General features: G+C 48.8%; 4 protein-coding genes across 4 annotated transcripts; 3 read left to right on the plus strand and 1 right to left on the minus strand.

The window, feature by feature from the left end:
- Nucleotides 1–151: 151 nt before the first annotated feature.
- Nucleotides 152–2,212, minus strand: NECHADRAFT_88806 (uncharacterized protein; the record flags this gene model as incomplete). The annotated part of the gene is made up of 1 exon (XM_003041227.1): nucleotides 152–2,212. One exon carries the CDS (start codon nucleotides 2,210–2,212, stop codon nucleotides 152–154), a length of 2,061 nt encoding a protein of 686 aa, XP_003041273.1.
- Nucleotides 2,213–2,880: 668 nt separating this feature from the next.
- NECHADRAFT_88807 (uncharacterized protein) lies at nucleotides 2,881–3,524 on the plus strand (the record flags this gene model as incomplete). The annotated part of the gene is made up of 2 exons (XM_003041186.1): nucleotides 2,881–3,015; nucleotides 3,069–3,524. The coding sequence occupies 2 exons, from the start codon at nucleotides 2,881–2,883 to the stop codon at nucleotides 3,522–3,524; spliced, it is 591 nt and encodes a 196-aa protein (XP_003041232.1).
- Nucleotides 3,525–4,491: 967 nt separating this feature from the next.
- On the plus strand, nucleotides 4,492–5,952 carry NECHADRAFT_88808 (uncharacterized protein; the record flags this gene model as incomplete). The annotated part of the gene is made up of 2 exons (XM_003041187.1): nucleotides 4,492–5,660; nucleotides 5,703–5,952. The coding sequence occupies 2 exons, from the start codon at nucleotides 4,492–4,494 to the stop codon at nucleotides 5,950–5,952; spliced, it is 1,419 nt and encodes a 472-aa protein (XP_003041233.1).
- A 6,002-nt stretch (nucleotides 5,953–11,954) lies between these two features.
- Nucleotides 11,955–12,389, plus strand: NECHADRAFT_9732 (uncharacterized protein; the record flags this gene model as incomplete). The annotated part of the gene is made up of 2 exons (XM_003041188.1): nucleotides 11,955–12,212; nucleotides 12,273–12,389. Coding segments are annotated over 2 exons (375 nt in total), but the record flags the coding sequence as incomplete, so codon positions are not given.
- Between the last annotated feature and the right edge of the window lie 2,675 nt (nucleotides 12,390–15,064).

Below are 15,064 nucleotides of genomic sequence, written 5' to 3' on the forward strand. Positions count from 1 at the left end.
ACCAATAAAATTGAACCGGTGCAAGTAAATGATAGGCGTGTAAATTGCCATCAAAGACGTATTTCTATCCACAACTATAGATCACGCAATCACTCAAACGAAAGAGAAAATCCACTGCAAAGAAAGACAAATGAAACACCAAAGACTGATATCACAACTCCTGATGATATTCCTCCGTCATCTTCAACCACTTCTTGACTCGATCTAGCACCACCTTCTCCACGGCGTCAGCCGCCTTTTGACTTGCCGCATCGTCTTCCTTGGTTTCCCATTGCTCGATTAAACCACCAAGCAATGTCAGGGAGGACCCGAGAAACTTCATCTCATCCTCCATCATGTTCAATTTGGTTGCTGTGGCGGAATAATCGGCTTCAATCATGCGACAAGTCGAGTCACCAACACCAAAAAGCTGGGCCAATTTACCGAGGAAAGAACCCACCTCCTTTCTATCAGAAGCACCTGGTTTCATATCTTTGACACGTTTTGAGTATGCGCTTCGGTATTGATTGCGTTGTTCACAGGCAGCGCTCCTGATCATTTCCAGGTCAGTCTCGAGAAGATCACGGACCTTGCTCAACAACTTGGAACGCGAGTCGTGAGCATCTTGCAGGGCCTTGCTCAACCCTTTCAGCTGATCAACGAGTCTGCGACGACAATGAGACACTTTCGAGCCACCGAACCATGAGTACGACTGATTGCCCGGGGTGGGCCAGCATGACACGCTCAGGGGATTATTCTCGATATCCTTGACAAGGAAATCAACCCAGAGGTAGTTGTCGGCGAGCGTAGATGCGAGTTCTTTTGTGTACTCCTCGTTGCGCTGACGCACCTTCTTGATCATCTGATCCTCGACCGTGTTTCCTTCCGCCACCTTGAGGAAACTACCCACTTGCTTCGCCATGGATTGGGCCACCTGGATTCCTGGGGCCCAAGTATCAATGAGGGGGTTGAGAGGGGCAACATTGATCACGGCGGGACCCCGGGGCCGCTGCTGTTGAGATGCAAACGCAGCCGAGGCCACCACCCACGCGGAAGATGCGAAGCCAGCGGCTGCTCCAAGCACGTCATGTGTGACACTAGAGACTCCTCCGAGCATGCCAGAAGTCACTTCTCCGACTTCATAGAAAAAAGTCTTGACTCCTCCATAGGTGACGGAAACAGCATCGGAAAAGATGTCTCCAGTGGCATATAGGAGATCCTTGACTGCTCCGAACGTGCCATATATCATAGTAGGGACCAGAGAGACGAGGCCGTCCTTGACGTCGATGATGCTCCACTTGATGGCGAAGAAGTAGATGAGTATGATTGCACCGACCGAAAGAATGATCCACAGAATCCATTTCAGCGAGTCAGGTGGTAGCAAGGCCCCCATCCCAAACATGGTGTTTGGTGAGGAAAAGGGAGGAGGTTGGAATCGGTGGCCATGTTCAGTCTGCGGCCGGGTGTTGTGCGGCTTAAAGTAGCCTTCTGAGGTGTTGTCCTCTGAATATGGAGGAGGAGGCCGTTTATCAGGAGGGGGTTGATGAGCCCGCTTTGAGTGGGATCCAGGATGAGAACGAGGGGGGGGCTCCTGGTGGTCACGGCATTGGTGTGGATCATGACCATGGCCATGCTTGGTATGTTGGTGTTCATATCTTGTACGAGGGTCGGGCTGGTTGGTATAGCCACTGGAGGTCTCGGATCGGGGGGGGGATGGTTTCTTGTGCTGGTTGCTGTCGGGAGTCGGGTGTCGGTGAACATAACCGTGAAAAGCCTCGCCCGATGTTCGAGAGTGAGACTGTCTACGCTGGTCCTCGGAGTCTTGGTGGGGTGGCCGAGGGTGAGCCTGCTCATTCTGGCGATACTTTGGAGTCCCACCCCCTGTTGTATGCCTTGGGGGATCACGATGCTCAGGAGGTTTAGCCGATGGACCTTGAGGGGGTTGTCGGAATCCTCCTGGTGGTGGATGCGGATTTTTTGGCGAGTCGTCGGCGATGGGCTCCAAGGGTGGCTTGAAGGGGCCATTTGATGGACGTTGATGGTGATCTGGAGGCTCGGAAGATGGTCGACCGGGACGTAAAGGCTGTGTGTGGGACTCTCGAGAGCCCTGGTGCTGGCTTCCTGCGGCAGCAGACTGAGGCCTCGACCGGGGTTTGTAAGCTGGATCAGCTGCCGCACTCTGCCGCATTCGGGCGATGTCTTCTGGAGTGAGTCGGTTGGGGCGGTCGGACATGATGATGGACAGACGGTATTGAGGTTGGAGAAAGCAAAAGAATTTAAGAAAAAAAAAATAAAGGACTCTTAGTTATAGCAAAAGTAAATCTCAGAATAAATGAAAGAAAGCGGGGTCTAGACGGGCTTGAGACAGGTCTAGAGGTGATAAAAAGTTCTGATCAAGTAAATCATGAACACAGCAACAGATGCTAATGTCAGGTTTAATACCTCGCAAGGCCAACCGTAGACGAGTAGGTTCAGGAGTGAAGAAGTTTCAGAAAAAGTCTGCCAACAAAGGATGGGAGTCTCATTGACCCTGAAAAATCAACCAGGTACGTAGCAAAACGTGCCTGATTCAGGTGCGGGTGATATGTCGGAAGTCGAGCCAACAACGGGGAGTCACGCGCCAGCCGTTCAGCCTTGTCATATTAAACAACCCCCTATTACCCCGTATTGCTTCAGGTTGATTTCCTTTTGCTTATTATTGATGACATTTCCAAAAGAGAATCTCCGCTGACATTGCAAAAAGGAGAAACCTTAATACATCACAACATCACAATCTGGTCGGCTGAAATCATCTTTCCTTACTCGGCCCCTCTCAACCCCGGTTCTCTGTATCGACTTTCTTCACCGAAGCCTTCTCTCACAGATTCACCACTTCTCATATCACCTCTTCAACTCTTTACTATGCTTGCAGTCGCCATCTCCGCCATCGGCGCGCTCGTGGCTGTCATGATCGGTGTCTCATGGCTTCGGCCAACGACTGATGTCATCGAACCGTTGATGCAACCATGGATCGAGACTGGCTGGCCCATCAAAAATGTAGCTGCTCCCTACCCCAATATTCTCCCCTTCACTGACGCAAATTGTCGTAGGTTGAGCCCTGGCGTGTTCGTGTCTGCCACGTTCACTGGAAGCTCCTCCAACGCGCCCCTTTCTCAACCCCTGGGCCTCTCCATGAGGCACTGAACCTCGATGCAACTAGCGAGCCGTTCTACCCTCAGTCATTCTCCTCTTCGCCTGACAAGGAATGGCATCACCGCGTGCTGATGGCCGTTCTCAAGGCCACCGCCCAACATGCCGGTGCAGATCTGGACTGGACGGCGCGGCATTTGCCATCCCATTATACTGCTCTCAAGCCAGGCAATGACTGGGAGACTGAGAATGAGAATATGCTTACTCTGATGGAGATTGGATCGCTTCTCTCCAACGATCATGTCAGAGGGCATTATGCCCAATGGTTTGTGCCCGCGCTTACCAGGAACAAACCCAAGGACGATGAGAAGCGCCGTGAGTCAAGAATTGATGCACTGAAGGACTTGTGTGCCTGATGGCGATTAGTGGGTAGCTGTGTCGATAGGTGTGAACCTGACGCCTGTGGACCAGGAAATATTGGTACGGAGGGTAAATAAACTACATGTCCGCTAGCACTGGGTTGTCCCGGTGTTGCCTGAAAACATCCAATATTTACCATACATACATAGAGCGTTTCGTTGTTGACTTCCCGTGTGTCATACACAAACTCCAGTCCGAGTTGAACGAGAGGAACAGCGGCGGTGTGGCAGTCAGGAGTTCGATCTGTCATTGTTTACTTCAATATTGAAACAATACTGGAAAATGCTCCTGCGCTATTGCTCTTTACCGTAAGCTAGCAAGCCACGGTCCGGATACTGGCCTGGTGTCGTCCCGCAAAGTGATAGATCAGAATTAGGCGCCTTTCAACCACGGCACCACATCACCACAACGGAAACGTAAACAGCTCAGTTGCAGGACAGTAAAACACACCACCCCTGATGTTTTAGTGCTTATGTGGACTACTGGCGCACAAGGCAGTCCGCACATGACGGCCCAGCCAGCCCCTATCAGGCCACGTCACCACTGAACAGTTGGAACAACAAAGAATATCATTCTGGCCAGCTGGTCTGGCCAAGTTTTCTCTCGCGCGCTACCCACAGAGCGAGACACAGTGGTCAGCTGAGCAGTCACCACCCCCTTGAATTTCAGCCGTCCTCTTTGAACAATATGTGACGCCTGACTTGCAACAACGAAGCCTGTTGACAAAGACATACTACTACGGAAATTTGTTGTTGAAGGGTGAGAGCTTCGCACATAAAGCCGGCATTTCATTTCTTCTGGTACCTTTTCCTTGGCCTACCTGCAATCTCAGTCTACGTTCCGGGTTTCCCGGGAAACTTTATGCCCACCTCAAAACTCGCACCTCCCCTTGTCCTCTACAAAAGTCCAGCCAAGACCACCTATTCCCGCCTCGTCAACAATCACCACAGAACCACGGCCATCATGCCCAAGGAAAAGGTGGACTACATCCGTCGTGGGAGGGAACTCCGCCGTTTCTTCCTCGAACATGGTACTGAGGATAACGACCTCGGCTTCACCCAAATCGATCTTGCATGGATGGAAAATTATTCACCTCCCCAAGAAAGCGAAGAGGGGGAAGAAATGTTCCCAGACAAGTGGGTGGACGAGTCGGGGTGTGTTACGCAGTCGTTCACATCGACAAGGGCGCATTGGAGAAAAGCCATGATGAAGTTGGATATGGAACAAGGTGCAGGCGGTCAAGGCACTGTGGACGGGGTTGTCGAGGAGCACGTTCTGGAAGATGTCGAACCTCGTGTTGAGGATCAATCACCACCAAAAGGCTCGTCCTTGGGGGCAGGGCTGTCTTCTGTTCGTCGAGCCGCATCAAAGTTGGGGGAGTATACTCAAGGAGGAAGCCTCGAGGAGGGCCAGAGCCAGCAAGAACAGCGTCAAAGCCACCCCATGGACCAGCAGCCGGCCACGTCCGATGGTGGAAGGGCCTTTTCTGTGGATAATCCCTACCGACAAAGCTGTACGCCTCCTCCAATCATTTCAACACAACCTGAACGGATTGTTCAAACATCTTGGGCTCGTCCGTCTTCCAGAGACCAGACCTTTACGGGAGGCGAGGCGCCATACTCAGACCGACATCAAACTTGGGATCAAGCATATCACGGAGACAGCCAGCATTCGCAACAGGCTAACGTCCCCCATGGTGTCGAATATTCCGTCAAGTCCACTCACCCCGACAACTCCCAAGACTGGACAGCACGTAATCATGCTGCCCCCGACCGATACCCCCCTAGCCCACCCTTCATCTCCGGTTCATTCCCAGACGAAACGGCGTTTGAGAGCTCCCACGGTCATCGAACACAGGTTCCCAACACCCGTGATGAGGAGAGTTATCGCCCATTCGACGAGTGGCGAAAAGCAGCTTATGCTGGCTCGGGCATCAATGACACGCCGGCAAGACCCCGACAGGGCGCTGCTCAGCCATGCACTCGATCGCATCGCACCGAGCCACTGCCAATTCGTCCTAGAATCCCCCCTGAGCCTGAGCCTCAAGACAATCATTCTTCTGTCCAATATCTGCCCCAGCCCCTTCCGACAGAGACTGCTCTAGCCCCAAACATCGAGCCGAGACCAATGCGGTATGGTGGAATTCCATTGGTTCAGTGGTATGTTGATAACAGACGTGGGCATCTTCCGCCAGTCAGTGTGCCGACATCTCCCACAACTGGTGCGAAGCCCTTGCATGAGAAAGTCATGGCGGAGATTGAGCGTCGTGGGTTGGGTGTACCAACGGAGGATAAGGCATCCCGGTCCACCATGGAGAAGGGAAAAGGACGGGCCGTGGCTGAGCGTGAAGGCAAAGATTTGCAGGGTGAGACTCGCGCCGACAAATCAAGTCGTAGGCATACTCGCACTCACCGTCGCGCTTAGTTCCGGGAGGGACGGGCCAAGAACGAAGCAAGTGGCGATAATGGCCGATTTCCCTCACGTCGTCACCGCCGCCGATTTATCCAGGGAGGGATTGATGAATCAAACAGGGAAAGCCAAGTGAGCATGTCTGGATAGGGCCCCAAAGTTCCCGTGTTACTGGGCGTGATTGATTGCTAGAATAGAGATAAGAATTGCAAGGGAGAGACCCATAAGGAGCCATGTCCGATTTGAAGATGAATTCCTACCTTTATGTCCAGAGCATCAATGTTTAGATGCTTCACGGCTTGCACGTTTCCAATAGTTCTCTGTCCTCCTGTGACCGTCTTCGGCGAGACTGAATAGCGTTGATTACTGGCCAGTGGTATCGAGTTCGACGCAACAACCCACAAGAAGTCAAGAGCGACAAACAGCCTGCAGCTCATAGTGACGATGGTCTCTCTTCACGGCTTGTCGATGGCCCTGGGTTGGCATCGTGAGCTCAGGGCTTACTCTATCCTTACCTTTGGGATACTCATTTAAGAGTGACGTGTGCAGCAATTCAGCAAGGACATTGAAGAGCTACAGAATCGGCCATGTCTTACAGCCTGCAAGCCGCTGGCAGCCTGTTGACTTGGATTCAACATCAACCAACATGGGAGTCGGTCAAGGCCACGCTTCAGGTATTTCACACCAAAAAGACAACCCGCACAACTGATTCTCGCCTTGCATATCTGGAGGACTTGTTGAAGAGTCTGGAGCTTCAGGTTTAGAGTTGAGGCGAGGAGATCGAGGTCATGAAGGGCAGGTTGGAGGATCAAGGTTAACGATATGCTAGGGTATCAGAACTTCTCGACCCGTACTTAGAGTGCCTGACCAAACCAAATGCCTTCCCTTTCTCACATGACGGCTGGTTTCTCCAGAGAGAGAGAATATGGACGGAAAATACGCAACTGCCCAATGTAGTGAACTACTAATCAGCTAGGTTTAGTGGATACTGTGCTGTGCAATGGTGGCCACTCCGCTATAATTTAGTGACTGGCGGGCTGAATCTCCAGTACATTGACGCCCCGCCACCCGCCCACTGAATCACGCCAAATGTCTGCCTTCCCTTGCCGTCCGACGTTAAGATGAGCAGATAACTGTCCAGCGATTCTTACATTTGTCAAAGTAGCAGGAGGTTCTGCTTATGGATAATAGAGAAATGTACAACTCATGACTTAACATGACCACGCCATTAACTCGTTACGTGAAGTATTTGCTTGGTCTAACCCAGTAGTTCGAGCGAACACGTTTCAACGCGGACAATACGCACGCCATTGAGCATTGACTACGGAGTACTACAAGTATCCACACGGAAAATACGCCAATGCGGCACTAACTGATTACCCTTGACACGGCCAGGAAGCTTCCTTGACACGGCCAGGAAGCGTCCTTGACTAGGTACGCATAATACGCTTTCTGGCTCCAAACAACTGTCTACACGGAGAATACGCTATTTGGCATTAGGTGATTATCTACATGGAAAATACACCAGTTCACAGCCCAGCTGACTGGACGTAGCCAATCAAACTTGTGACGGATAATACACAAAAACACCAGCAAGCCGCCACAGAATGCTATGGGAGAAAATACGATTTACATTTGTTTTTCTCTGTCCCCGTGTCTGTGGGATATTCTTTGGCCCGGTGGCAAGTTGTGCGGTCTTGTATAATGAGGTGTGATTTAGCCAGCTGATATTACGCATTTGAACCATTTCCTGATATGAGGGAAGCGGTGGAGCATTGCACGGAGATTACGCATATTAGAAAAGTCTCACCAAGAACATACGTGCATACATAAACTACGAAGCATAGCCTTGCCAGCCACAACGAGCATGGTATGACGAAACTGGAAGCATCCAAGCTAATGTCAAGAACATGGACCAGACCATAAGCTGGTCCAGCCATTCAGGATGAGGTGCTGAGGGATCGAGGTATCCGGCATGCCGGCCAGGGTCAGTCTCTTACACCGCCCGAGGGCATACATCATGGGCCTCGATCAACGCGAAGTCGGTGCCCTCCAATTGGCAGATTGGGAGAAGCCACCTACTACCTACTCTTGTTGTTGCAGTAGCGCTATGCAGGCAGGCTGTGAGGTCTGTTGAATGGGTCAGTGAATTGAGTTGTCCAAGGCAAGACCTGTAGGCAGGCTGAATAGCATTGATCAAGTAGGATCACAGGGGAAGTTGAGATCATTAAATTGACTGAATCCTCAGTCAAGCGGTACTTGGCCAACACAATGTTGATCTTGATATCATTTTGATACAGCCGTATTGAATTTTCTTCTTACCGGTTCCAGGCTGCAAAAGGTGCGTATTATCCGTTGACCATACTATAGTTGGGAGTTACGAAGCTGAAGCTGCGTATTCCCCGTCAAGCTGACTTCAACTCGTGCGAGGTCCAGCACATGCCGCCTGGGCATGCACAAAGCTCTAATTTCCGTAATCAGCGTCCCACATATCAGACTCTAAAACAACGTGAGCACCATCCCTTTCTACAGTCGCTTGCAGCCTAAAATCCCCCAATCGCCACAATTCCTAGGTCGACACCAGGGGCTTGTCAGCGGTAGCAGTGTTGGCGTCATACTTTCCTTTGTGTTCGTCTCTGAAGATGTCCTTGTTCTCATCACCTTCCTTAGCCTAGGTTGGCGGCTAGTCATCATTGCAACTAGTTGTCAAGCTGACGACGAAAACGCCAGGCTTGGGGGTTCCTGGACTAGGCACTAAAACGTCGATTGCAAGCTTTTGTGCGAGACAGTCTGGCACTGTTGCTGGCAGGACTGCTGGTTGAAGATCCGGAGGACGGATCCAAGTTGGGACTCTTACAGACGGGGCTCAAGCTTCTATGACGTCCGAACCCTTGAGACGCTGCCACACAAAAAGGGCGTTAGATAGAACACTGCCACACGCACGACAGGGGATGGGAACTTGCGGTTGGATGAAGATGTCGAACGAAAGAACTGCTCAACCCAGTTGGGTAGTTAGAGGTGACACCCTGGACCTTGATCCGCCCGACCACTATATTCTCCACATCAAGGATCTCAGCTTAAGACACAGGTTCTGGGACTTGGATCGCGGACTACATCGGTTGACCGACCCCTGTCAGTCAAACAGGTGGAGACGCGATGGTTTTGGTTTCTAAATCGACGTCGGATTCGATGTTATGTGCGTTGCAGATTCTCGTATTCTGCGTTCTCTGAGTGAGCGGGACGGATATTACGGGTTGTTGTAGCAGGACAAGGACGGCTATCCGCGGGCACAGATGAGAGCCCGTCTCGCGTTGCAAAACTTAATTGGTGAAAATACTCAGCGCATGATACTAGACGACAATTCAACATATGCAGATGGCCAATAAGGACATCTATTGGATTGGATTAGTTCCTAATATGCGTCGTCAACATGTGGTGGCCCAAAGGATGGTGATTGGTCAATGTCCGTATTCCCCGTCTTGGAAAGCTACCCTACCAGCACGGCATTGGCGTTCAGCAGAAAAGTTGGGTGAAAATGGCGAGCGCGCCCATTGGCAAAAGAACTCTATCGTTCATGAAACAGAAAATTCGAGTACTAGGAATTAACTTGGCTTTGTTGGACCATAGCAAACCGTGCATACTCCTTGTCAGATGAATATTTGGGCCGGAACCAAGATGGTCTGCACAAAGTAGTTTGCAGGTGGAAAGAATGGAGCCATCGACTTCCGTACTGGCCGAGGTCCATATGCTCCTTAACCTCGGTTGATATGACAGCTTTAGCAGGCTCGTCCATGAGTCTCGTCGTCAATGTGAAGAGGCTGCTGGTAGACACCTGAAAATATGCTCAAGACAGTTGGTCAATGCCAAAACGGACGATGAGAAATGAACTGGTACGATATTACCCTGGAGCATGATGTATTGACTGCGAGGGAAAGGCCAAAAACGTCTCTACAACAAGCTCACATCAAGTTTTTCTCTTGTCGAGTGAGTGCTAGGCACGGGGTAACTAGAGTGTTTGTGAGCTTGACAAACTAATAAAATTCTGCAATTGGGGGCTCCAAAGGGCATTAATTGGACATGAAAACTTTTGGGTTTCACGCAACGGGAATTACGGAACTCCCGGGTAGGAAAAAAACGGGTTTGCCATTTCACAACCAGAAGAATAACCACGACGTAAATTATGCATATTGCTGGCTGTATACACTACGTATTTATTCTCCCCAATCATGCATGGCCTTTGGGCTTCCCACCCTTCACTTTCCGGGTGTCGCAAACTATTCACAGTCATGCGTAGGTACTTAGTTAGGCACAAATTACCGGAAAAACTAGGTAAGTAGCTCGGTTGAACGTTGAAAGTTCACAGCATCGGCACCTGCTGTGTTAGGGCTCATATACTAAACTTGCTATGCGCGATCAATCAAGGCGACTCTAAACCCAACAGTGTTTAATTGGGCTTCCTCGCAGATGATTCTGTGATGCCATCGGCCGTGGTTGATCTTCTGGCCTCATGGTGATTCGCCTGTTGCTCGCGTCATGACAAGATTCTGTGGGTGGGTACTCAATTACATAATCACGTTACCCCACCAACAATCAGGCAGCCCCAAACACACCCAAACGTCAACATTCATTTAACTTACCATGGAGATGCTAGAATATGCCGAATTTAGGCGTCACTCGCGACCTCAATCGTCAAAATGATTGCAGTGACCCATAGCCAATCGCCAACTAGTACAACACACAACTACGCGCCTCCTTGCTCGCGCGCTGAAATCATCGCGGCCTGGGTCCAAAGCGTCGAGGAGCACAACGCATCTCTCCCACCACACCAGCCGTCGCCCCTCGGCCGGCCAGAGGCAGTATCAAGATTCGGAGTATCTAAGAGCCATATCTATCGAGAATCTATGATTGTATCATCCCATCGTCGCGCCCTGGAAATACTGAACCCCAACATGTCAACACCACGACCCCAGACACCATCACCTCGAAAGTCAGCCAGGTTGCGGGGGCGAAGGGGAGAGAAGGACACGGAGACTGACCACCACGCCTCACCCGAGAAAACCCCCCGTCCGATTATCGGAAGGGTGACCTCCTTGGCTCTGGGAACCTCCAAGCCTGGGACAGGGTCGTCAACACGACAGTCATCAACACGACAGTCATCAACAATCAAACTCGCCAAGCCCCAAGATCGACCAAGATTCGAACCCGATGGGTATATCCAGGCACTCAGCAACTCAAGTTCTGGCCTTGGTCAAGATAGCGCTCCCCCTTCTCCCACCAAGTCCACAGCGACAACCTCGACCACAACTACATCGAAATCACGCAGGTCAAAAAGTCCTGTTAAGCGCACGGCTGATCTGTTGTTGAATCTGAAGCCAATCTCCCAAAGAACACTGTCCTCCTTGTCTGACCTTCCACCCGGCGTGAGGCCACTCTTCACTGGCATCAAGAGAATCTCTTCAGGCAGAAACGTTATTCCTCACATGGTTGAGATGAGAGTTCAGAGACGCTTACGAATTACTGACGACGACTTACTTCCGCACAACATGTACGATTTGGATGATCTGCCGACAGAATCTCAGCCTAGGAGGCCTCAGACCCTCTATGCCGCCTGCCGGGAGCTTTCTGTGCTACGCAAGGTGGCGGATAAGACAGGCCGATGGATAATTGAAAATGTCTCAGAAGCATCGTGGAATTCACTCATCCATACGCCGCTTCTCGAGATAGCCATCGACCCACCCTCTGAGGCTGACGACGACGAGAGCGATGCAGACGTGGAAGATGCGGATGCCGAGCGTGACGACCCAGTGTCTTTTTGGGACATCACGGCAGCGCGTCCTCACCGATCGTTCCTCCCAAAGGACGCCAAGGGAGAAGCAATGGAGGCTAAGATGGTTGACTTCTGTCTGGCTGTCTCTGATGCAGACATTCAGGCGGCTGCTGTCCGTACGGTCAAAGCCTGCCAAGCCAACGCGGGTTCGGCCAACGGTACCTTGATACGTTCTATCAACCACACCGAGTACATGCCACTAAGGTGGCGCCCTATTGCGGTGAACATCGAAACCAAGACCCCAGACGGGTCGTCTCAGGAGGGCATGGCACAGTTGTCCGTGTGGGCGGCTACGCATTTTGAGAGGTTACGGGCGCTGAAAAAGAGCAAGGCGGCGATCCTTGGAGAGTCGCAGAAAGAGGAAGCTCTTTCCACGGCGCTACCTCTTTTACTCATTCAGGGTTCAACTTGGAGCCTGTTCTTTGCTGTTGATGGTACTGACCGAATTGTAAGTCATTTTTCGTCATTGCCCTAACATTTTATGAGTAGCTTACTGATGCTTCACTAGGATATCTTCAACGGAATTGTAATTGGCGATACTGCGACAATACTTGGCTGTTACAAGGTTGTGGCTGCTTTGCGGGAGTTGGCAACATGGAGTGAAACTACTTTTCGGACATGGCTATTGGATGAAGTGCTTATATGATACAATGAATTAGCGTCATGCAAAACTTTATTTAACATCTGACTCGTGTGATTACCCGTGGTTGGTGTTGGTGTGTTGCAGTGGCCATCTGATGTCTACTTTGTTTAAGTTTCCTCATCCTCCACCAGGCGGTGCAGAACGACATCTCACAGCACGTGTAATTTGTCTCCCAGTGGTATCTCTTCTTTTGAACGTTGTTCACATGACCTATGGCCCCTGCCGATGTGACGCCCATCCTCGCTCCGTCTTCCTGGCTTGCTGATGGACTATCGGTAATTTTTGCTGACGCTTCCTCTAATAGACAACCGCCGCTTACGAAACCATCATTAAGAAGTACGAAACGCCGGTTCATGTTTCTGAATGCTTCGTCCGGGGCATCATACTGTCTTTCCCGTCGATAGACCAGCCGTTGGTCCTCAAAGGCATCCTGATTGAAACTCCAAAGGTCAACGCCGGCTGCTGTGAGGCTAAGGCTTTGCTGTTTAAAGAGGAAAAGACTCGGACGATGAACCTGGCCAAGAGACAACGGACGGATGAATTTGCTAGGGTGTCATCGGAACGTCTTGATACGGCTTGGGGTGGAAAGGATTGGTTGCCCCAGGACATTCGAGATGCATATGTCTCGATGGGGCCAACGGGAGACGTTCTACAGATGGTGGTCAACCAAATGTCTAGGATCACTACCATCCTAGAGCCCAGGGGTCAACAGCTTTTGCATTCTCTTTGGGAGCCTGGTGGTCTTCTCCGAGAGATGGTCAAGGCCGGAAAGAGAGTTCCCTACTTCAGCGGCGATCGAGCCACTGAAGCGCTCAAGCAAGTCAAGCAGACCTGGGGCCAGTCCAGCAGAGAAAGCACCGAGGTGGCTGACGGAGAAGTCGCATGCAACCAGCGTCTCGAGAACCAAGCGACATTCTCCCCTTCCACTGACCGAGGCACCGGCACCAAAGATGCGACTGCCGACGCCGACGACGCTCCCCAAGAGGAGGCCACTCTCGAGCCCGGGCGAGCAGGCCTCACTCGCCTGGATATTGGTGGGCTGTCTGATATTGTTGCTGATACTCCTTCTCCCATAATTTTTAGCTCCGACATCCACACCGAGGACATCTCAACACTACAGCTTCCAGTGGATACCGAGATTGTTGACGTTGCTTCACCAAAGCGACTTACTTTGGAGCAACAGATTCTGATTGGGCCTGGCATCACAGGGCAGGATGCCAGCGAGTTTAAACTGTTGAGCATGGATCATTTCTCTCGCTCTGGGCCATCGAATACCAGGGCTATTGACATGTCCTCGTCACCATCCTTTGAAGCACCAAGAAACGCCAAGAAAGAAACCACCCCTCCCGTTGATCTCTTTTAGGGGGTCTCCTAAGTATGTCACCAAAGGTCCCAAAGACACAACCAGCTCACCTCGGCGAGTCATGACCTTACCATTTCCCGGGGTCAAACGGAAGCATAATCCTAGCATTAAGGATCTAATTGCATTATATTCAAAGATAATATATATGCTAATTAATAAATTTAGTAATTGGCTAAGATATTATATTTAAGCTCTAACTAAGCCTATTTTATTAGAGAAATAAAATATACTAAACTATATAGCCTAAGGAATTAAATTTCTATATATTCCTTTTAAGGTCTTTTTAAAAGAGAGATCTTATATACTTTCCTATAAGGTAAATATAATATAAAATAATAAAAGTAATTAATTAATTTATAATAATAAAGATATAACCCGCAAAGGAGCCTAAAAGTCTTTTAATTAAAGCCTGCGAAAGTAATAATAAAGGTAAGGCTTTATAACCTCTATCTCCTTTTTTTATATATAAGAAATTACTTAATAGCCTAAAATAGCTTAATATATTTTTCCCTTAATTTATAGCTCCTTATAAAGCTTTAATATTTATTCTTATAGCTCTTAAGAAGCCTTATTAAAACCCTTATTAATTCTTCCCCTAAAAGTTATTAACTCTTATTAATATATTAAATTATTTCTTAAATAAGACTAATTATTTAATTAATTATCTTAGCTCTTTTAATATTTCTTTATTTTTTTATTTTTATTTTCTCTTAATATTATTATAGGTATTTATAGTTATATTATTATAGCTAAGATCTTATCTTACTAAGATAATTTTATTATTTTAATAAGAAGGTATATTATATAATTCTTAGTTAATAATTATTATATAAGCTAATTCTTTACCTCCCTAAGCTAGCCCTTTTCTCTAGGGTTACCTAATATAGCTTATATATAATATCTAGAGTTTTCTAAGGGAATAAACTAGGCATATTAGGTTTATTATTAGTAAAGAATCTCGGTATTACTATATAATAGGGGAATTATATCTTAATAATAAGTTAAGAAGATCTTAAAGGTAATTAAAATCTATTAATAGCTTAAAGGCTAAGTATCTATCTAAGATATAATAAGTATTATATATATATATAAATATCTTATAGTTACTAAGAGGGTATTATAATATAAGAATATATCTTATAATATAAGACTTATTCTTAAAGTATAAAATTATCTTTAATTAACTAAGATTAAAGGGTATTTTGTAGGGAAGTTTTAGGTATATAATAAGGACTATATTAGGCTATAATATAATCTCCCTTCTTTTATTAATTCTTATCCTTAAGACTATTTT

Source organism: Fusarium vanettenii, assembly GCF_000151355.1.
Source record: "Fusarium vanettenii 77-13-4 chromosome 16 genomic scaffold NECHAsca_50_chr16_1_0, whole genome shotgun sequence".
In the NCBI taxonomy this organism is placed as follows: Eukaryota; Fungi; Ascomycota; class Sordariomycetes; order Hypocreales; family Nectriaceae; genus Fusarium; species Fusarium vanettenii.